This window comes from Scyliorhinus torazame, chromosome 26 (genome assembly GCF_047496885.1).
Source record: "Scyliorhinus torazame isolate Kashiwa2021f chromosome 26, sScyTor2.1, whole genome shotgun sequence".
Lineage (NCBI taxonomy): Eukaryota > Metazoa > Chordata > Chondrichthyes > Carcharhiniformes > Scyliorhinidae > Scyliorhinus > Scyliorhinus torazame.
Genome location: NC_092732.1, coordinates 29185957 through 29207648, shown reverse-complemented (window position 1 = coordinate 29207648; position 21692 = coordinate 29185957). Strand labels below are relative to the sequence as shown.

Below are 21692 nucleotides of genomic sequence, written 5' to 3'. Positions count from 1 at the left end.
CAGACGGGGAGGGTGGAATCACCGTCCAGCATTTCACCCTAGAAGACATCAATTGTTGTGGTTCCACCGCCTACCCACTGGTTAAGGAAATCCTATCTTACATATAATAGTTTGTTGACATAGATCTCGAGTACTACAGGGGTTGCTTGGGGGGAAAAGACACAGGTTGTCAAAACTTTCCGCCTTGGAGTCATCAGGTCAAAACCGCAAGAATTAAAAGTCCCAAAAAAGGAGCGACAATTTGTCCTGCACTTGGAGAAACAGGGTACCCACCAAACGACCGGCATCCTGTTTCGCGCACAGCATAAACTGCCGCGCCCTTCTGGGATTTTCAAGTCGGCCGTCTCTGGCTTGATGAGTCCCAAGCTTCGACGAGCCGTCTCTTTTTTCGCTTCAGCGGTACGAAAATCCTTCTTGTCCATCCTTCGCAGAGAGAGAGAGAGAGAAACGTGCCAAGAGGGGCTGGCTTAGCTCAACCTCTGGTCTTGTGGGTACTGACCGTCTGTCTGCAACGGGCAGTAACAAGGGGCTGTTTAGCACCGGGCTAAATCGCTGGCTTTGAAAGCAGACCAAGGCAGGCCAGCAGCGCGGTTCAATTCCCGTACCAGCCTCCCCGAACAGGCGCCGGAATGTGGCGACTAGGGGCTTTTCACAGTAACTTCATTTGAAGCCTACTTGTGACAATAAGCGATTTTTCATTTCATTTCACAAGCATCGCTGGAGTACGACTGTTCGAAAACCAGCTGTCCCTACCAGCAAAATAGCTTAATAGCCCAAGGGCACCACCGGGAGGGCGTAATTACAGCGTGACGCGTTTACACTCAAAATTTCCACGGCGAAGGAGATGTCGCACGTTCCCTCTGCGGTTCGGTGAACCAATTAACGCTCTCCATAAAATGGAGCACAAGGGGCAACGGTTAGACAACCAGACCGCACGAGTGGCGGGGGGGAGGGCATCTTCCATCCTCCTCCTTCAGACCGGACGTGCGCTATTCCTTTCAACAATTAAGGTGCCCAAAGGGCCAGATGTTCGGTGGCATTAAATCATTGTGGCCCCAGTGTACGAGAGGGAGTCGAGCCTCTCCTCACCATTCCACTGCAGCTCAGTTCTTTTTCGTTCTGGCCGTGTCGTATTTCCGCTTGCTCGAGTACCACAGCAGCAGGGGTATACCGATAGAAGGCAGGGTCATCACGGCAAAGGCCGCCCAGTCCAACTGGAGAAGAATTTTTGGACACACACACACACAAAAATAAAAATTACACTCAAGTCACAGAATTGTACATCAAGAGGCAAAAAATCGCGAGAAGCCGGCAGTGGAAGGGAAGTAACACTGCCAAAGCGACTAAGGTGAATAGGTTCCAAGCTGGAATTGTAATTACATCCTCGAAAATGTTAAATTTAACAGCACCCAATTATCTTTTTCCCCAATTAAGGGGCAATTCGGCGCGGCCAATCCACCTGCCCTGCACAGCGTTTTGGTTTGTGGGGGCGAGACCCACGCAGACACGGGGAGAATGTGCAAACCCCACACGGACAGTGACCCAGAGCCAGGATCGAACCGGGGTCCTTGGTGCCGTGAGGCAGCTGTGCTAACCACTGCGCCGCCCTGTACGACAACCAATTTAAATTACAAACATCGACGCTTGGATTTATATTGGGCGTGCTCATCGATGCAAAATTAATATATCAGATGTCGTATTTTGTTTTAAATCTTTCCCAACTGCCCTGGGAGTGGTTATACGATAGATTCAATTCATTTTTGAATCAGTTCTTTTCTTTCAGGGATCCTGATCCTGTTCGAACGGTAGAGCGAGAGAGGGAGATAGAGGGTGGGAATATCGAGACAGAGACACAGGGTGGGAGTAATCGAGAGAGAGAGAGAGGGGGGAGAGAGCGAGAGTGGGGGTAATGGAGAGAGAGGGGGGGGGGGGAAGAGTGAGAATATCGAGAGAGAGAGGGAGAGAGTGGGAATATGGAGAGAGAGACGGAGAGGGAGGATGGGAATATCGAGAGAGAGAGCGAGAGGGAGGGAGGGAGAGAGAGGGGGAGGGGGCAATAGAGAGGAGAGAGAAAGAGTGGGTGGGGAAAGAGAGAGGGGGTGGGAATATCTAGAGAGAGAGAGGGGGTGGGAATATCGAGAGAGTGAGAGTGGGAATATTGAGAGTGAGGGAATATCGAGAGAGAGAGAGGGGGTGGGAATATCGAGAGAGAGTGGGAATAGAGAGAGAGAGTGGGAATATCGAGAGAGAGGGAGAGTGGGAATATCGAGAGGGGGGTGGGAATATCGAGAGAGGAGGAGCGGGAATATATAGAGAGAGAGAGTGGGAATATCGAGAGAGAGAGAGGGAATATCAAGAGAGTGCGAATATCAAGAGACAAGAGTGGGAATATCGAGGAAGAGAGTGGGAATATCAAGAAAGACTGGGAATATCGAGAGAGAGGGGGCGGGAATATCGAGAGAGAGAGAGAGAGAGAGAGTGGGAATATCGAGTGAGAGTGGGAATATCGAGAGAGAGAGTGAGTGGGAGTATCAAGACAGATGGGGTGGGAATATTGAGTGAGAGTGGGAATGTCGAGAGAGAGAGAGAGAGAGGGAATATCGAGAGAGAGAGGGAATATCGAGAGAGAGTGGGAATATCGAGTGAGGGGGCGGGAATATTGAGAGAGAGTGGGAATATCGAGAGAGGGGGTGGGAATATCGAGAGAGGGAATATCGAGAGAGAGAGGGAATATCGAGAGAGAGAGGGAATATCGAGAGAGAGTGAGTGGGAATATCGAGAGAGTGGGAATATCGAGAGGGGGGCGGGAATATCGAGAGAGGGGCGGGAATATCGAGAGAGGGGGCGGGAATATCGAGAGGGGGGCGGGAATATCGAGAGAGGGGGCGGGAATATCGAGAGAGGGGGCGGGAATATCGAGAGAGGGGGCGGGAATATCGAGAGAGTGGGAATATCGAGAGAGAGTGGGAATATCGAGAGAGTGAGTGGGAATATCGAGATCGAGAGGGAGAGTGGGAATATCGAGAGAGAGATAGAGTGGGAATATCAAGAGAGGGTGGGAATATCGAGAGAGCGGGAATATCGAGAGAGAGAATTTCGCGCGAGAGAGTGGGAATATCGAGAGAGTGGGAATATCGAGAAAGAGTGGGATTATCGAGAGAGAGAGAGAGTGGGAATATCGAGGGTGGGAATATCGAGAGAGAATTTCACGCGAAAGAGAGGGAATATCGAGAGAGAGTGAGTGGGATTATCGAGAGAGTGGGAGAGGCAGAGAGAGAGAGAGAGGCGCAGAGAGAGAGAGGCGCAGAGAGAGAGAGAGAGAGAGAGAGAGAGGCGCAGAGAGAGAGAGAGAGACGCAGAGAGAGAGAGAGAGGCGCAGAGAGAGAGAGAGAGGCGCAGAGAGAGAGAGAGAGGCGCAGAGAGAGAGAGAGAGAGGCGCAGAGAGAGAGAGACCGAGAGGCAGAGGGAGAGAGACCGAGAGGCAGAGGGAGAGAGACCGAGAGGCAGAGGGAGAGAGACCGAGAGGCAGAGGGAGAGAGACCGAGAGGCAGAGGGAGAGAGACCGAGAGGCAGAGGGAGAGAGACCGAGAGGCAGAGAGACCGAGAGGCAGAGGCAGAGAGACCGAGAGGCAGAGGGAGAGAGACCGAGAGGCAGAGGGAGAGAGACCGAGAGGCAGAGGGAGAGAGACCGAGAGGCAGAGGGAGAGAGACCGAGAGGCAGAGGGAGAGAGACCGAGAGGCAGAGGGAGAGAGACAGAGGGAGAGAGACCGAGAGGCAGAGGGAGAGAGACCGAGAGGCAGAGGGAGAGAGACCGAGAGGCAGAGGGAGAGAGACCGAGAGGCAGAGGGAGAGAGACCGAGAGGCAGAGGGAGAGAGACCGAGAGGCAGAGGGAGAGAGACCGAGAGGCAGAGGGAGAGAGACCGAGAGGCAGAGGGAGAGAGACCGAGAGGCAGAGGGAGAGAGACCGAGAGGCAGAGGGAGAGAGACCGAGAGGCAGAGGGAGAGAGACCGAGAGGCAGAGGGAGAGAGACCGAGAGGCAGAGGGAGAGAGACCGAGAGGCAGAGGGAGAGAGACCGAGAGGCAGAGGGAGAGAGACCGAGAGGCAGAGGGAGAGAGACCGAGAGGCAGAGGGAGAGAGACCGAGAGGCAGAGGGAGAGAGACCGAGAGGCAGAGGGAGAGAGACCGAGAGGCAGAGGGAGAGAGACCGAGAGGCAGAGGGAGAGAGACCGAGAGGCAGAGGGAGAGAGACCGAGAGGCAGAGGGAGAGAGACCGAGAGGGCGCGAGGGAGAGAGACCGAGGGGGCGCGAGGGAGAGAGACCGAGGGGGCGCGAGGGAGAGAGACCGAGGGGGCGCGAGGGAGAGAGACCGAGGGGGCGCGAGGGAGAGAGACCGAGGGGGCGCGAGGGAGAGACCGAGGGGGCGCGAGGGAGAGACCGAGGGGGCGCGAGGGAGAGACCGAGGGGGCGCGAGGGAGAGACCGAGGGGGCGCGAGGGAGAGACCGAGGGGGCGCGAGGGAGAGACCGAGGGGGCGCGAGGGAGAGACCGAGGGGGCGCGAGGGAGAGACCGAGGGGGCGCGAGGGAGAGACCGAGGGGGCGCGAGGGAGAGACCGAGGGGGCGCGAGGGAGAGACCGAGGGGGCGCGAGGGAGAGACCGAGGGGGCGCGAGGGAGAGACCGAGGGGGCGAGGGGCAGGCGCGAGACAGGCAGCGAGCGCGAGACAGGCAGCGAGCGCGAGACAGGCAGCGAGCGCGAGACAGGCAGCGAGCGCGAGACAGGCAGCGAGCGCGAGACAGGCAGCGAGCGCGAGACAGGCAGCGAGCGCGAGACAGGCAGCGAGCGCGAGACAGGCAGCGAGCGCGAGACAGGCAGCGAGCGCGAGACAGGCAGCGAGCGCGAGACAGGCAGCGAGCGCGAGACAGGCAGCGAGCGCGAGACAGGCAGCGAGCGCGAGACAGGCAGCGAGCGCGAGACAGGCAGCGAGCGCGAGACAGGCAGCGAGCGCGAGACAGGCAGCGAGCGCGAGACAGGCAGCGAGCGCGAGACAGGCAGCGAGCGCGAGACAGGCAGCGAGCGCGAGACAGGCAGCGAGCGCGAGACAGGCAGCGAGCGCGAGACAGGCAGCGAGCGCGAGACAGGCAGCGAGCGCGAGACAGGCAGCGAGCGCGAGACAGGCAGCGAGCGCGAGACAGGCAGCGAGCGCGAGACAGGCAGCGAGCGCGAGACAGGCAGCGAGCGCGAGACAGGCAGCGAGCGCGAGACAGGCAGCGAGCGCGAGACAGGCAGCGAGCGCGAGACAGGCAGCGAGCGCGAGACAGGCAGCGAGCGCGAGACAGGCAGCGAGCGCGAGACAGGCAGCGAGCGCGAGACAGGCAGCGAGCGCGAGACAGGCAGCGAGCGCGAGACAGGCAGCGAGCGCGAGACAGGCAGAGCGCGCGAGACAGGCAGAGCGCGCGAGACAGGCAGAGCGCGCGAGACAGGCAGAGCGCGCGAGACAGGCAGAGCGCGCGAGACAGGCAGAGCGCGCGAGACAGGCAGAGCGCGCGAGACAGGCAGCGCGCGCGAGACAGGCAGCGCGCGCGAGACAGGCAGCGCGCGCGAGACAGGCAGCGCGCGCGAGACAGGCAGCGCGCGCGAGACAGGCAGCGCGCGCGAGACAGGCAGCGCGCGCGAGACAGGCAGCGCGCGCGAGACAGGCAGCGCGCGCGAGACAGGCAGCGCGCGCGAGACAGGCAGAGCGCGCGAGACAGGCAGAGCGCGCGAGACAGGCAGAGCGCGCGAGACAGGCAGAGCGCGCGAGACAGGCAGAGCGCGCGAGACAGGCAGAGCGCGCGAGACAGGCAGAGCGCGCGAGACAGGCAGAGCGCGCGAGACAGGCAGAGCGCGCGAGACAGGCAGAGCGCGCGAGACAGGCAGAGCGCGCGAGACAGGCAGAGCGCGCGAGACAGGCAGAGCGCGCGAGACAGGCAGAGCGCGCGAGACAGGCAGAGCGCGCGAGACAGGCAGAGCGCGCGAGACAGGCAGAGCGCGCGAGACAGGCAGAGCGCGCGAGACAGGCAGAGCGCGCGAGACAGGCAGAGCGCGCGAGACAGGCAGAGCGCGCGAGACAGGCAGAGCGCGCGAGACAGGCAGAGCGCGCGAGACAGGCAGAGCGCGCGAGACAGGCAGAGCGCGCGAGACAGGCAGAGCGCGCGAGACAGGCAGAGCGCGCGAGACAGGCAGAGCGCGCGAGACAGGCAGAGCGCGCGAGACAGGCAGAGCGCGCGAGACAGGCAGAGCGCGCGAGACAGGCAGAGAGCGCGAGACAGGCAGAGAGCGCGAGACAGGCAGAGAGCGCGAGACAGGCAGAGAGCGCGAGACAGGCAGAGAGCGCGAGACAGGCAGAGAGCGCGAGACAGGCAGAGAGCGCGAGACAGGCAGAGAGCGCGAGACAGGCAGAGAGCGCGAGACAGGCAGAGAGCGCGAGACAGGCAGAGAGCGCGAGACAGGCAGAGAGCGCGAGACAGGCAGAGAGCGCGAGACAGGCAGAGAGCGCGAGACAGGCAGAGAGCGCGAGACAGGCAGAGAGCGCGAGACAGTCAGAGAGCGCGAGACAGACAGAGAGCGCGAGACAGACAGAGAGCGCGAGACAGACAGAGAGCGCGAGACAGACAGAGAGCGCGAGACAGACAGAGAGCGCGAGACAGACAGAGAGCGCGAGACAGACAGAGAGCGCGAGACAGACAGAGAGCGCGAGACACACAGAGAGCGCGAGACACACAGAGAGCGCGAGACACACAGAGAGCGCGAGACACACAGAGAGCGCGAGACACACAGAGAGCGCGAGACACACAGAGAGACGACACTACCCGTTGCTTGCGACGTGGCTCGTGACCATTCCGAGAACGGTTTAAGATATTTTAACGCGAGCGGTGTGAGGGAGTCACAGAAAGATGCCAATACTCACATAATGGGGTGAAAAGCGCCTGTCGAATTCTCTCTGGGCCAGGATGCCTCCCTGTCCCGGGGCGCTGGTGTAACCCACCTGAAGATAAAGAGAGACACAGTTTAACGGGAAGAAAAATGTGGCTGGCACCAACTCTCCCGTGGCTCACACCGCCATGTTCTTCCGAGGGAGCGCGTGGTGGAGAATACAGAACAGGCTGTGATATCCAATATCCCAGGCTCTCAGGAGTAAACTCTGCTAACCCTGCTCCGCCATCACAGGTTAAGGATGTCCTGACCCCCCACCCCCCCCAAAGCCTGTCCACCATCGACAAGGACACAAGTCAGGAGTGCGATGGGAGACTCTCCACTCGCCTGGACGAGCGCGGCTCCCAACAACACTTGAGAAGCCCGACACCATCCAGGACAAAGCAGCCCCGCTCGATCGACACGCTAACCACCGACATTCACTCCCTCCACCCCGCCCCCCCCAACGCACAGTGGCAGCCGTGTGCACCGTCTACAAGACGCCCCGCGGCGACTCGCCTTCGACAGCACCTTCCAAACCCGCCACCTCTACCGTCTAGGACGAGGGGGGCAGCAGACACACAGGGAACACCCCCCCCCCACCTGCAAGTTCCCCCCTCCGAGCCGCTCGCCATCCCGACTCGGGAATATATCGGCCGTCCCTTCACAGTGGCCGGGGTCGGAATCCCGGGACTCCCTCCCTAACAGCACGGTGGGTGTAGCTGTGGGATGGCGAGCGGCTCGGAGGGGGAACTTGCAGGTGGGGGTGTTCCCCGTGTGTCTGCTGCCCCCCCTCGTCCTTCTAGACGGTAGAGGTGGCGGGTTTGGAAGGTGCTGTCGAAGGCGAGTCGCCGCGGTGCGTCTTGTAGACGGTGCACACGGCTGCCGCTGTGCGTCGGTGGAGGGGGGTGGAGGGAGTGAATGTCGGCGGTTAGCGTGTCGATCGAGCGGGGCTGCTTTGTCCTGGATGGTGTCGAGCTTCTCGAGTGTCGTTGGGAGCTGCGCTCATCCAGGCGAGTGGAGAGTCTCCCATCGCACCCCTGACTTGTGTCCTTGTAGATGGTGGACAGGCTTTGGGGGGAGTCAGGAGTTGGAACAGTTCGGTCACGAGGTGCGGGTCCCCACAACTAGACACCGGTTCGCGGCCGAGGCCTGACCAGTGAGCGATACCGTTTCAGGGTAACTCACCACAACCTGGCTCCCTTCCTGGGCCAGATAGGAGATTGTTGCCGAGGTGAAGTTAAAGTATCCAGCTTGGAGAGGTCGCAGCACCACCGTGTGGGTCACGTTACTGGCTCTGCCCAGGACCAAGTTAAGGAAACAGAGGGACACACACAGGAAAACGTTCCTAATCAACAATATAACGAAAGGAAAACCTGCCTCGTTTTCCTCCTCTCCGACTGGGACAAATTCACATCAGAAGAGTCTCAGGAAGTTCCGAGGTCCGCTTGGCCCAATAAAAACCTTTGCGGAGTAACTCGAATAGGGGTGGCACAGTGGGTTAGCACGGCAATCTCACGGCGGCAGTGTTCGATCTCGGGTGACTGCCTGCCTGTGCGGACTCTGGACTGCCTGCGAGGGTTTCCTCCCGCAGTCCAGAGAGTTAGATGGGGACACGGGGCTGGGACGGGGCCCAGTGCTCTTTCAGAGGGGTGCAGGTTCGATGGGCCAAATGCCCTCCTTCAGCAGGGGGGGGGATTCTACGATAGCGCTTCCTGCACAAACTCCCACACCCAGCAAGGCAACAGTGACCGACCGACAATGTACGAGAGCATTTCGAAAAGGTGCCCCCCGTCCTTCAGCGAATCCTCACTCTTTATCAGCACAGTCTCCACCCAGAGTCACTGGGTGAGGCCACGTTCAACGGCAGGCAGAGTGCTGGGAATGTAGCTGGGCCGAGGCCGCCGCGGGTATCTACTGATAAAAGGATACGGGGCAATCCGGTCCCACTTCACAGTCAACATTCCCGACACGATTCCAAAGTCCTCTGGCGGGAAAGAGTCATCGCTCAGTTCGACATCCAACGCAGCGCTGGCGGGAAGAGATGCGGTTTGAGAGGGTTACACATCCAACCCCGGCAACAGCCCAGAGACGAGACCGGCTGTGCTGCACCACCCCCCCAACCCCACCCCACCCCACCGCGCCTCGCAACTTCCCAATGTGGCCATTTTACACACAGCAGGATCCCAGAATGCAGCTCGGACCGAATCAGCTGTCTTTTTCCTTAAACGTCATGTTGGCCCAGTGTAAAAGATCGTTCCCAGGGACTATCCCCCTCCCCAAACACAGCCCTCGTCCCACAATGGCCATGAAATCTTTCACACCCACTCTCGAGGGCAGGCAGAGCCCACGGTTTAACATTACGTCCGAAAGGGGTCGCCTCCACGGTACTGTTCTCCCTCGATACTGACCCTCTAGCTACACCCCTCTGCACTGACGCTCCTCCCTCCGCACTGACCCTCCCAGTGCCCCCTCCTCCCTCCGCACTGACCCTCCCACAGTGCCCCCCACTCCACACTGACCCTCACAGTGCCCCCTCCTCCCTCCGCACTGACCCTCCCACAGTGCCCCCACCCCCCCCCCCTCCCCTCCACACTGACCCTCCACTGATGCAGTGCAGCATCCCCCCCCTCGACCCTGTGGACGTCGGCCTCGAGCAGGTCGAGGATCCAACAATCCTGTGGCTGAGGAATAACAGATGTAGCCCCAAGGGCGCACTGTGATCGGCACGGTCAACGCGGGCATCTTACCTGGTGCCAACGTTGTAGATATTGTACTGCAGCGTCAGGTCCCGCCCCTCCACCGCGTACTTATTGAGCAGGGACTTTGACGCCAACAGCCTCGCCCCTTCGTCGCCGCTACCCACAGCAAGGAGCGACAAGCACACACTGACCAGGAACACCCTCATCTGGGGGAAATGAAGGAAAAATTAACACTCAATGACTGAGCCTCGGGGAAGAGAAGTCCACTCAGTCACCACCCTCCGACGGAGGAAATTCCTCCTCCTCTCGGTCCCAAACAGCTTCTTCGTCAGCGACTGCGTCCCCTTGGTCTGGACCCCACCAGCCAGGGGGAAACACCCTTCCGGCATCGGCCCTGTGTCGACCTGTGCGCCCCTTCAACGTGACCGCCCCGTATTTGTCTGAAGTCTTGTTGAATAGAGGCCCAGTCGCCTCAAACTCTCCTTGTGGGATCATCCTGGACAAGAGCTCTGTTCGATTCACCCTGGAGGGGGTGCGATGATCACCCACCCTCCCTAATTGCCCCTCTCAGGGTCAGTTACTCCCCCCCTGGAGGGGGGGATAATCCCCCTTCCTCCCTAATTGCCCCTCCCAGGGTCAGTTACCCCCCTGGGGAGAGGATAATCCCCCTTCCTCCCTAATTGCCCCTCCCAGGGTCAGTTACCCCCCTGGGGAGAGGATAATCCCCCTTCCTCCCTAATTGCCCCTCCCAGGGTCAGTTACCCCCCTGGGGAGAGGATAATCCCCCTTCCTCCCTAATTGCCCCTCTCAGGGTCAGATTGCCCCCTGGAGGGGGGATAATCCCCCTTCCTCCCTAATTGCCCCTCTCAGGGTCAGATTGCCCCCTGGAGGGGGGGATAATCCCCCTTCCTCCCTAATTGCCCCTCCCAGGGTCAGATTGCCCCCTGGAGGGGGGGATAATCCCCCTTCCTCCCTAATTGCCCCTCCCAGGGTCAGATTGCCCCCTGGAGGGGGGGATAATCCCCCTTCCTCCCTAATTGCCCCTCTCAGGGTCAGATTGCCCCCTGGAGGGGGGGATAATCCCCCTTCCTCCCTAATTGCCCCTCTCAGGGTCAAGTACACCCCCTGGAGGGGGGGATAATCCCCCTTCCTCCCTAATTGCCCCTCCCAGGGTCAGATTGCCCCCTGGAGGGGGGGATAATCCCCCTTCCTCCCTAATTGCCCCTCTCAGGGTCAAGTACACCCCCTGGAGGGGGGATAATCCCCCTTCCTCCCTAATTGCCCCCTAACCCACCGCCGGCGCGTCGCCCGCCCCGTCGCCCCTCACTCACCCTCCCGCGTCCGCAGCCTGAGAGCCGGGGCCGCGCATGCGCCACCCGCCACGTCGCCCTGGTCCTGCGTCGTGACGTCGGCGGCGCGCTGGGAGGCCATCCATCCGGGTTATTAACTCCCCCAACCGCGTTAGCGGTGCCTGCTGGGGGTCGTAGTTCGCCGACCCAGCTCCCCCGGCATGGGGCGGCGATGCGGGTACTACAGTTCCCGGAATGCATCGTGTTCCTTCCCGGGGGGGGGGGGAGCCGGGGGAAAGGAAGAGGCGGATCACGTGAGACGAGGGGCCACCCGCTCACGAGCCGCCACGTTCCTCCCTAGGAGCGTGCCGCGTGTAGGTCACTGAAGGGGGCGGGGTCTTGAGTTGATTGACAGCGATGACAGTGACCTTCCTGACAGGGGGGGTGGGGCGACGACCTGATTGACAGTTTCGATGGACACGTCACTGAGCGGGGCGGTTGTTTGATTGATAGCATCCGCGGTGAGGACACTGAATGGGGCGGGCAGTTGTCTGATTGACAGCCTCGACGGGTACGTCATTGACAGGGGGGGGGTACAGTTGTTTGATTGACAGCCTCGGCGGTTGCGCAGTGACCGTTGTGATTGACAGCTGCAGCGGCGGGGCGGGGCGGGGGCGATGTTCTGCGCAGGCGTGGCCAGCCAGCCAGGCAGCGGGAGGATTCCGGGCCAGCGGCCGGGTGCAGCCTCACCTCCACCCGGCCGCTCCAATCACGCGAGCGGCCTCTTTCCGCAGGCCTGAGGCCTAAATCCAGGAAAATCAGCATTTCAGCCCCCATTCTGCTGTGATTTCAGTGCAACACCCAATTGCACAAATTTCCCATTCCCATCACCCCCTTCCTGTTGCATTTGGGAGATTTAATTTAAGAACAATAGATATGTGATCCAGGTTGTCCTGGGTATTGTGAATATGTTGGTTATTTTCACTGTAATCTGTGTGGCGGAGAAGTTAGAGAATGGGTGGGAGTTTCCAGCCCCGCCTGCGTTATCTTCCAGCCCCGCCGGTGGTGCAGGGTGCGAACAACGGGTAATCCCATTGACCGTGGTGGCGGTATCTTCCCGGCCAGGTTCTCGAAGGCCTGGAAACAATTCAGGCCCAAAGCCCGAGCGGGTTCTTCCCTGGGGTGGAGGGTAGATGTGAGCAATGCCAGAGGTGGGGGTCCTGCGTACCTTCTCCCTCCCACATCTTCTGGTCCTGCCCAAAGTGGGTCGGGTTCTGGGCCCCGTCCTACGTGACCATGTCCGAGATCATGGGGGGGGGGGTCAGGATGGAGCCATCGTCCGCTGAGAGTGGGGGTGGGGGGGGGATGTTCGGGGTGCCGGACCGGCCGGAGCTTCTCGAGGGGGAAAGGGGGCCGACGTCACGGCCTTCGCCTCCCTAATGGGCCCGTCGACGAATCCGGCTGGGGTGGAGGGCCTCAGATTGGCTGGGCGGACCTGGCAGACTTCCCATGGTTGGAGAAAATCAAATTAGCCAGCTGAGGGTCGGAGGAAGGGTTCCTCTCCAGGTGGTGGCAGTTTATTGCCGTCTCTAAGGACCTGTTCGTGACCAGCAACTGGGAGGGGGAACAGGGGTGGGAGGGGGGGGGTCATTGTTTAGACAATTGTACCGAAAAATGACAAACTGTTTCCCCCTACCCGTTCATGAGCTGCATTGTCTTAGTTTTGTTTTGTTACGTTTGGAATAAAATCTATAAAAAATGGCAGTGGTGGGACAGACTGACCTCCACTTCCGCTAAATACACTGGGGGGAGGGGGGGGCAGAAAATACCACCTGGCGAGTTAGATAGTAGGCCATTTGGCCCATCTTAGACTATCCACCTGGAAACTCAGCTGCGACCCCCAATTGCAAAATCCAGCGCTGACCTGAACCATCGGTTTTTTCACCTCCAACACTCCCATCAGGTGCTCATTCTCTCTATCCGTCCCTTCTGTGTTAAGGAAAATCCAAATATCGTACATCCTGCAGAAACAACTCGAGGGAATAAATCGCAAGAGGTGGAGGGGGGGGGGGGGGGGGGAACCGGGTGCACTGCGGAGAGCTGGCACGGACCCGTTAAGCTGAATGACCGCCCTCTGTACAACAATGGCTGTATTATCTACTGTACTTTTTTCATAGACTTTGCAGTGCAGAAGGAGGCCATTCGGCCCATCAGGCCTGCACCGGCCCTTGGAAAGAGCACCCTACCACCGTAATCCCATCTAACCTTTTTGGACACTAAAGGGCAATTTAGCACGGCCAATCCACCTAACCTGCACATCTTTGGATATGAAGGGACATTTTAGCACAGCCAATCCACCTAACCTGCACATCTTTGGACACTAAGAGACAATTTAGCACGGCCAATCCACCTAACCTGCACATCTTTGGACACTAAGAGACAATTTAGCACGGCCAATCCACCTAACCTGCACATCTTTGGACACTAAGGGACAATTTAGAATGGCCAATCCACCTAACCTGCACATCTTTGGACACTAAGGGACAATTTAGCACGGCCAATCCACCTAACCTGCACATCTTTGGACACTAAGAGACAATTTAGCACGGCCAATCCACCTAACCTGCACATCTTTGGACACTAAGGGACAATTTAGCACGGCCAATCCACCTAACCTGCACATCTTTGGACACTAAGGGACACTTTATCATGGCTAATCCACCTAACCTGCACATCTTTGTACACTAAGAGACAATCTAGCACGGCCAATCCACCCAACCTGCACATCTTTGGACACTAAGAGACAATTTAGCACGGCCAATCCACCTAACCTGCACATCTTTGGACACTAAGGGACAATTTAGCACGGCCAATCCACCTAACCTGCACATCTTTGTACACTAAGGGACAATTTAGCATGGCCAATCCACCTAACCTGCACATCTTTGGACACTAAGGGACAATTTAGCACGGCCAATCCACCTAACCTGCACATCTTTGGACACTAAGGGACAATTTAGCACGGCCAATCCACCTAACCTGCACATCTTTGTACACTAAGGGACAATTTAGCATGGCCAATCCACCTAACCTGCACATCTTTGGACACTAAGGGACAATTTAGCACGGCCAATCCACCTAACCCGCACATCTTTGGACACTAAGGGACAATTTAGCACGGCCAATCCACCTAACCCGCACATCTTTGGACACTAAGGGACAATTTAGCACGGCCAATCCACCTAACCCGCACATCTTTGGACACTAAGGGACAATTTAGCACGGCCAATCCACCTAACCTGCACATCTTTGGACACTAAGAGACAATTTAGCACGGCCAATCCACCTAACCTGCACATCTTTGGACACTAAGGGACAATTTAGCACGGCCAATCCACCTAACCTGCACATCTTTGTACACTAAGGGACAATTTAGCATGGCCAATCCACCTAACCTGCACATCTTTGGACACTAAGAGACATTTTAGCACGGCCAATCCACCTAACCTGCACATCTTTGGACACTAAGGGACAATTTAGCATGGCCAATCCACCTAACCTGCACATCTTTGTACACTAAGGGACAATTTAGCACGGCCAATCCACCTAACCCGCACATCTTTGGACACTAAGGGACAATTTAGCACGGCCAATCCACCTAACCCGCACATCTTTGGACACTAAGGGCCAATTTAGCACGGCCAATCCACCTAACCCGCACATCTTTGGACACTAAGGGCCAATTTAGCACGGCCAATCCACCTAACCTGCACACCTTTGGACTGTGGGAGGAAGCTGGAGCACCCGGAGGAAACCCACGCAGACAAGGAGGGAACGTGCAGACTCCGCGCAGACCGTACCCTGTGCCTCCTCCAACCCCTACACCGCCCCCCCCCCCCCCCCCCCCATCTCTGTAACCTTTTCCCAAAGCCGGGAATCGGACCTGGGACCCTGGCACTGTGAAGCAACCGTGTTAACCGCTGTGTTACCCTGCCGCACAGTCACAATGGATTAACTCAAATTATCCCGCGACCGAGATTGGATTGTCTACCCCTCGTTCCACTTGAAAAGAATGGCACAACGCTCGCAGACGTCCAATCCCCCCGCACCATAACTGTATCCAAGAATGATTGGAAAACAGGGCAGCACGGTGGCTGGCACTGCTGCCTATGACGCGGAGGAACCGGCTTCGATCCCGGTCCTCGGTCACTGTCCGCGTGGAGTGTTCGCACATTCTCCCCGTGTCTGCGTGGGTTTCGCCCCCACAAACCAAAGATGTTGCTGAGAAGGGGAGTAAATTTTTTTTTTTTAACGTACTGTTGGGGGTTTCCAGCTGAATCCGGTCGGAGTGAGGACAGAGTGACTGCTGGGTAAGTAGTAAAGATTTAAATTGTTTGCGCAGGCCCGTAACAGCTGATTGCTGTTCTTGTGCGGGGCGCAGTGGCGGCTGGTTAAGTGTTTTATTTGTACCTGTATTTAAGTTGGGCAGTTTCTAAACCCTAGACACTATACTTGTAGTGTCCCCCGCCCTTCCACCTCCTTTAACCTAAGGGGTAGAGTGAATAACAGGTAAGCTCTTCCTTTCTTTTTCTTCTTGTATTATCTCGAGGGGATGGCAGGGAAGGTAGTGCAATGTTCCTCCTGCAGAATGTGTAAAGTGAGGGACGCCGTCAGTGTCCCTGCTGATTTCACCTGTGGGAAGTGCACCCATCTCCGGCTCCTCAGAAACCGCGTTAGGGAACTGGAGCTGGAGCTGGATGAACTTCGGATCATTCGCGAGGCAGAGGTGGTCATAGATAGTAGCTTCAGGGATGTAGTTACTCCGAAGAATCAAGATAGATGGATGACGGTGAGAGGGGCTGGGAAGAAGCAGTCAGTGCAGGGATCCCCTGTGGCCGTTCCCCTGAGAAACAAGTATACCGCTTTGGATACTGTTGGGGGGGACGGCCTACCAGGGGTAAGCCACGGTGAACGGATCTCCAGCACTGAGTCCGTCCCTGTGGCTCAGAAGGGAAGGAGGGGGAGCAGGAGATCAATAGTTATTGGGGACTCGATAGTTGGAGGGACAGATAGACGGTTCTGTGGCAGCGAAAGAGACTCACGGATGGTATGTTGCCGCCCGGGTGTTAGGGTCCGTGACGTCTCGGACCGTGTTTTCGGAATCCATAAGGGGGAGGGGGAACAGTCACAAGTCGTGGTACACATCGGTACCAACGACATAGGTAAGAGAAGGGACGGGGATTTAAAGCAGGAATTTAGGGAGCTGGGGTGGAAGCTGAGATCCAGGACAAACCATGTTGTCATCTCTGGTTTGTTGCCGATGCCACGTGCTTGTGAGGTGAGGAACAGGGAGAGAGTGCAGATAAACACGAGGCTGCAGGGATGGTGTAGGAGGGAGGGTATCAGTTACGTGGATAATTGGAGCACATTCCGGGGAAGGTGGGACCTGTACAGACAGGACGGTTTGCACCTGAACCAGAGGGGCACCAATACCCTGGGAGGGAAATTTGCTACGGCTCTGGGGGGTTTAAACTAATTTGTCAGGGGGCTGGGAAAATGAGCTGTAGTCCAGAAGCCAGCGTCGAGAGTAGTGAGGTACTGAGGAGGGTATCAAGGTCGCAGACAGACAGAAAGGTGGGTTGAAGTGTGTCTACTTCAATGCAAGGAGCATCCGGAATAAGGTAGGTGAACTTGGAGCGTGGATTGGTACTTGGGACCACGATGTTGTGGCCATTACGAAGACATGGTTAGAACAGGGACAGGAATGGTTGGTGGAAGTTTTGGGGTATAGATGTTTCAGTAAGAGTAGGGAAGGTGGTAAAAGAGGTGGAGGAGTCGCATTGTTAATCAAGGATAGTTTATCGGCTGCAGAAAGGCAGTTCGAAGGGGATCTGCCTACTGAGGTAATATGGGCCGACGTTGGAAATAGGAAAGGAGCGGTCACATTGTTAGGAGTTTTCTATAGGCCCCCAAATAGTAATAGAGATGTGGAGGAAGAAATTGAAAAACAGATTATGGATAGGTGTGGAGGTCTCAGGGTAGTTGTCATGGGTGACTTTAACTTTCCAAATATTGATTGGAACCCCTATAGGTCGAACAGTTCGGATGGGGCAGTTTTTGTACAGTGTGTGCAGGAGGGTTTCCTGACACAATATGTGGAAAGGCCGACAAGAGGGGGGGCCGCATTGTATTTGGTACTGGGTAATGAACTGGGCCAAGTGTTAGATTTGTTTGTGGGAGAGCACTTTGGAGATAGTGACCACAATTCGGTGTCTTTCACAATTGCAATGGAGAGGGATAGGGCCTTACGGCAGGGCAAGGTTTATAATTGGGGGAGGGGTAATTATGATGCGATTAGGCAAGAATTAGGGAGCATAAGATGGGAACAGAAACTGTCAGGGATAGGCACAAATGAAAAGTGGAGCTTGTTCAAGGAACAAATACTGCGTGTCCTTGATAGGCATGTCCCTGTCAGGCAGGGAGGAAATGGTCGTGTGAGGGAACCATGGTTCACAAAAGAGGTTGAATGTCTTGTCAAGAGGGAAAAGGAAGAGTATGTAAGGATGAGAAAACAAGGTTCAGTTGGGTCGCTTGAGGGTTACAAGGGAGCAAGGAATGAGCTAAAAAAAGGGCTTAGGAGAGCTAGGAGGGGGCATGAGAAGTCCTTGGCGGGTCGGATCAAGGAAAACCTCTAGGCTTTTTACTCTTATGTGAGAAATAAAAGAATGGCCAGGGTGAGGTTAGGGCCGGTCAAGGGCAGTAGTGGGAACTTGTGCATGGAGTCAGAAGAAATAGGAGAGGCGTTGAATGAATACTTTTCTTCAGTGTTCACCAAGGAGAGTGGCCATGTTTTTGAGGATGAGAGTGTGATTCAGGCGGGTCGGCTGGAGAAGGTAGATATTCTGAGGGAAGATGTATTAGCAATTTTGAAAAACTGAGAGTTGACAAGTCCCCTGGGCCAGATGGGATATACCCAAGGATTCTTTGGGAGGCAAGGGATGAGATTGCAGAGCCTTTGGCTTTGATCTTTGGGTCCTCACTGTCCACGGGGATAGTGCCAGAGGACTGGAGAGTGGAGAATGTTGTTCCTCTGTTCAAGAAAGGGAATAGGAATGACTCTGGTAATTATAGGCCAGTTAGTCTTACTTCGGTGGTCGGGAAGATGATGGAAAAGATCCTGAAGGATAGGATTTATGACCATTTGGAAAGATGCAGCTTAATCCGGGATAGTCAACACGGATTCGTGAAGGGTAAGTCTTGCCTCACAAATTTGATTGAATTCTTTGAGGAGGTAACTAAGTACATAGATGAAGGTAGAGCAGTTGATGTCGTATACATGGATTTTAGTAAGGCGTTTGATAAGGTTCCCCATGGTCGGCTCATGGAGAAAGTAAGGAGATGTGGGATAGAGGGAAATTTGGCCAATTGGATAAGTAACTGGCTATCACATGGCAATCTCTGCAAGACGTGCCAGATCATCGACATGGATACCACTATTACACGTGAGAACACCACCCACCAGGTACGCGGTACATACTCGTGCGACTCGGCCAACGTTGTCTACCTCATACGCTGCAGGAAAGGATGTCCCGAAGCGTGGTACATTGGCGAGACCATGCAGACGCTGCGACAACGAATGAACGGACATCGCGCAACAATCACCAGGCAGGAATGTTCCCTTCCAGTCGGGGAACACTTCAGCAGTCAAGGGCATTCAGCCTCTGATCTCCGGGTAAGCGTTCTCCAAGGCGGCCTTCAGGACCCGCGACAACGCAGAATCGCCGAGCAGAAACTTATAGCCAAGTTCCGCACACATGAGTGCGGCCTCAACCGGGACCTGGGATTCATGTCGCATTAAATTCATCCCCCACCATCTGGCCTGCAAAATCCTACCAACTGTCCTGACTTGATACAATTCACACCTCTTTAACCTGGGGTTACCCCATCTCTGGATCTGTAAAGATTTAATCACCTGCTAATGCTCGCATTCCAAGCATTGTTTGGCATCTTTGAATTTGTCTATATATGTGTTTCTGGAACAGACCTCTGCGTTCACCTGAGGAAGGAGCAGCGCTCCGAAAGCTAGTGACATCGAAACAAACCTGTTGGACTTTAACCTGGTGTTGTAAGACTTCGTACTATCACATGGAAGACAGAGGGTGGTGGTAGATGGTAAATTTTCATCCTGGAGCCCAGTTACCAGCGGTGTACCACCGGGACCAGTGCTGGGTCCTCTGCTATTTGTGATTTTTATCAATGATTTGGAGGAGGGGGCTGAAGGGTGGGTCAGTAAATTTGCTGATGACACCAAGATTGGTGGAATAGTGGATGAGGTGGAGGGCTGTTGTAGGCTGCAAAGAGACATTGATAGGATGCAGAGCTGGGCTGAGAAGTGGCAGATGGAGTTTAACCCTGATAAGTGCGAGGTGATTCAGTCTGGTAGAAAAAATTTGAATGCGGATTACAGGGTCAACGGCAGGGTTCTGAGGAATGTGGAGGAACAGAGATATCTTGGGGTTCATGTCCACAGATCGCTGAAGGTTGCCACTCAAGTGGATAGAGCCGTGATGAAGGCCTATAGTGTGTTAGCGTTTATTAACAGGGGGCTTGAGTTTAAGAGCCGTGGGGTTATGCTGCAACTATACATGACCCTGGTGAGACCACATTTGGAGTATTGTGTGCAGTTCTGGTCACCTCACTATAGGAAGGATGTGGAAGCATTGGAAAGGGTGCAAAGGAGATTTACCAGGATGCTGCCTGGTTTGAGGGTGGGTCTTATGAGGTAAGGTTGAGGGAGCTAGGGCTTTTCTCTTTGGAGCGGAGGAGGATGAGAGGCGATTTAATAGAGGTTTATAAGATGATGAGGGGGATAGATAGAGTGGACGTTCAGTGACTATTTCCTCGGGTGGATGTAGCTGTTACAAGGGGGCATAACTATAAGATTCAGGGTGGGAGATATAGGAGGGATGTCCGAGGTCGGTTCTTTACTCAGAGAGTGGTTAGGGTGTGGAATGGACTGCCTGCTGTGATAGTGGAGTCAGTCACTTGAGGAACTTTCAAGCGGTTATTGGATAGGCACATGGAGCACACCAGAATGACAGGGAGTGGGATAGCTCGATCTTGGTTTCGGACGAAGTTCGGCACAACATCGAGGGCCGAAGGGCCTGATCTGTGCCGTACTGTCCTATGTTCTATGTGCAGGGTAGGTGGATTGGCCACGCTAAATTGCCCCTTAATTGGAAAAGAAAATTGGGTACTCTAAATTTATTAAAAAAGAATGATTGGAAAACGATATCCAGACTTTCTATGGAAGCCTGGTCAACAGTTGCTAAGATACCTGGATTGTTCTTTGTTCCTGCATAACATTTAAAAGTTTTTAGGTGGTGTGGAAAGATAGATTTGTTGCAGAAGTGATATCATGGTTATTTTATGAACAAACTTTATTAAAACAAAAGAAAAACTGTATTTAAACTTTCAAACTTCAACCCTGACAATAACAGATTACATGTAGTTTCTGAACCCTAACACATGAGTTCCCATTAAACAGCACTTTGAAGGAACTTACAATTCTCGTTACACTTACACAGGTAGGCAAAGATGATACTTGGATTTACAAAGCAATATTTCTGCTGTTAGTGACGTGACCAGACCATCAACGCAGGTTCTCTCCAGACTTGAACCCATCATCGTTATCTTGGCTGTTTGATGGCCCATTTATACAAAAGAACAGAGCCATGACATCCGGTGGCGGCCATGACCAGCTAGGCCGCGTGCACGGCAGCTCCCGCCGGGATCGGGATTTCGGGCCGCCAAACGGGGCGGGGGCGGCACTTGGGAGGCGGAGACCGGTGTGAACGGACGCTGGAGAGGTTCCCCTCGGTGCTGTATGGAGGGAACCAGGAGCGGGGCCGTCAGACGTGCAAACGCGGGAAAGAAGGCTGAGAAGGTCCGGCGAAACAAAATGGCGGCCGGAGTGGATCGGGAGGTGTGGGCCCAGTGGGCCAGAGAGCAACAGGAATTTCTCAGAAACTTGTTTTACAGAACTGGAAACAGAAATGCTGGCCCCCATGAAGGCCTCCATGGAGAAGATGGTGGAGGTGCAGAAGGCGCAGGAGAAGGCGATCAAGGAGGAAGGTGGCGGAGAGTGAGGACGGGATCCTGGGCCTGGCGGTGAAGGTGGAGGCGCACGAGGCTCTGCATAAGAGACGGCAGGAGAGGCTGGATGGCCTCGAGTACAGGTCTCGGAGCCACAATCTGCGGATCCTGGGCCTTCCCGAAGGAGCGGAGGGAGGCGGACGCGAGCACGTACGTGGCCACGATGCTGGGGACGCCGACGGGCGCGGGGGACTTCCCGCGGCCCCTGGAGCTGGATGGGGCGCACAGGGTCCTCGCCAGAAAGCCGAGGGTGAACGAGCCGCCGAGGGCGATGGTGATACGGTTCCATCGTTTCGCAGGCCGGGAGCGAGTCCTGCGGTGGGCGAAGAAAGAGCGGAGCAGTAAGTGGGAGAACGGCGAGATCCGCATTTACCAGGACTTGGGAGCTGAGCTGGCGGGGAGACGTGCGGGTTTCAACCGGGCGAAGGCGGTCCTCCACAGCAAAGGGGTGAAGTTTGGGCTCCTGCACCCGGCGAGACTCTGGGTAACGTACCAGGACAGGCACCATTACTTTGATAGGCCGGACGAGGCGTGTTCGTTCATGAGGCACGAGAAGCTGGACTTGAACTGAGGGACAGTTGTATGGGGGTG

The 21692-nt window shown here is 56.2% G+C and overlaps 1 protein-coding gene across 1 annotated transcript; it reads right to left on the bottom strand.

The window, feature by feature from the left end:
* Positions 1 to 683: 683 nt before the first annotated feature.
* On the bottom strand, positions 684 to 11137 carry ssr2 (signal sequence receptor, beta). Its single transcript, XM_072490569.1, has 6 exons — positions 10989 to 11137; positions 9706 to 9863; positions 8888 to 8986; positions 8144 to 8252; positions 6951 to 7028; positions 684 to 1214 (listed from the first exon to the last, which is right to left on the bottom strand). The coding sequence occupies exons 2-6, from the start codon at positions 9861 to 9863 to the stop codon at positions 1104 to 1106; spliced, it is 555 nt and encodes a 184-aa protein (XP_072346670.1). The 5' UTR covers positions 10989 to 11137; the 3' UTR covers positions 684 to 1103.
* Between the last annotated feature and the right edge of the window lie 10555 nt (positions 11138 to 21692).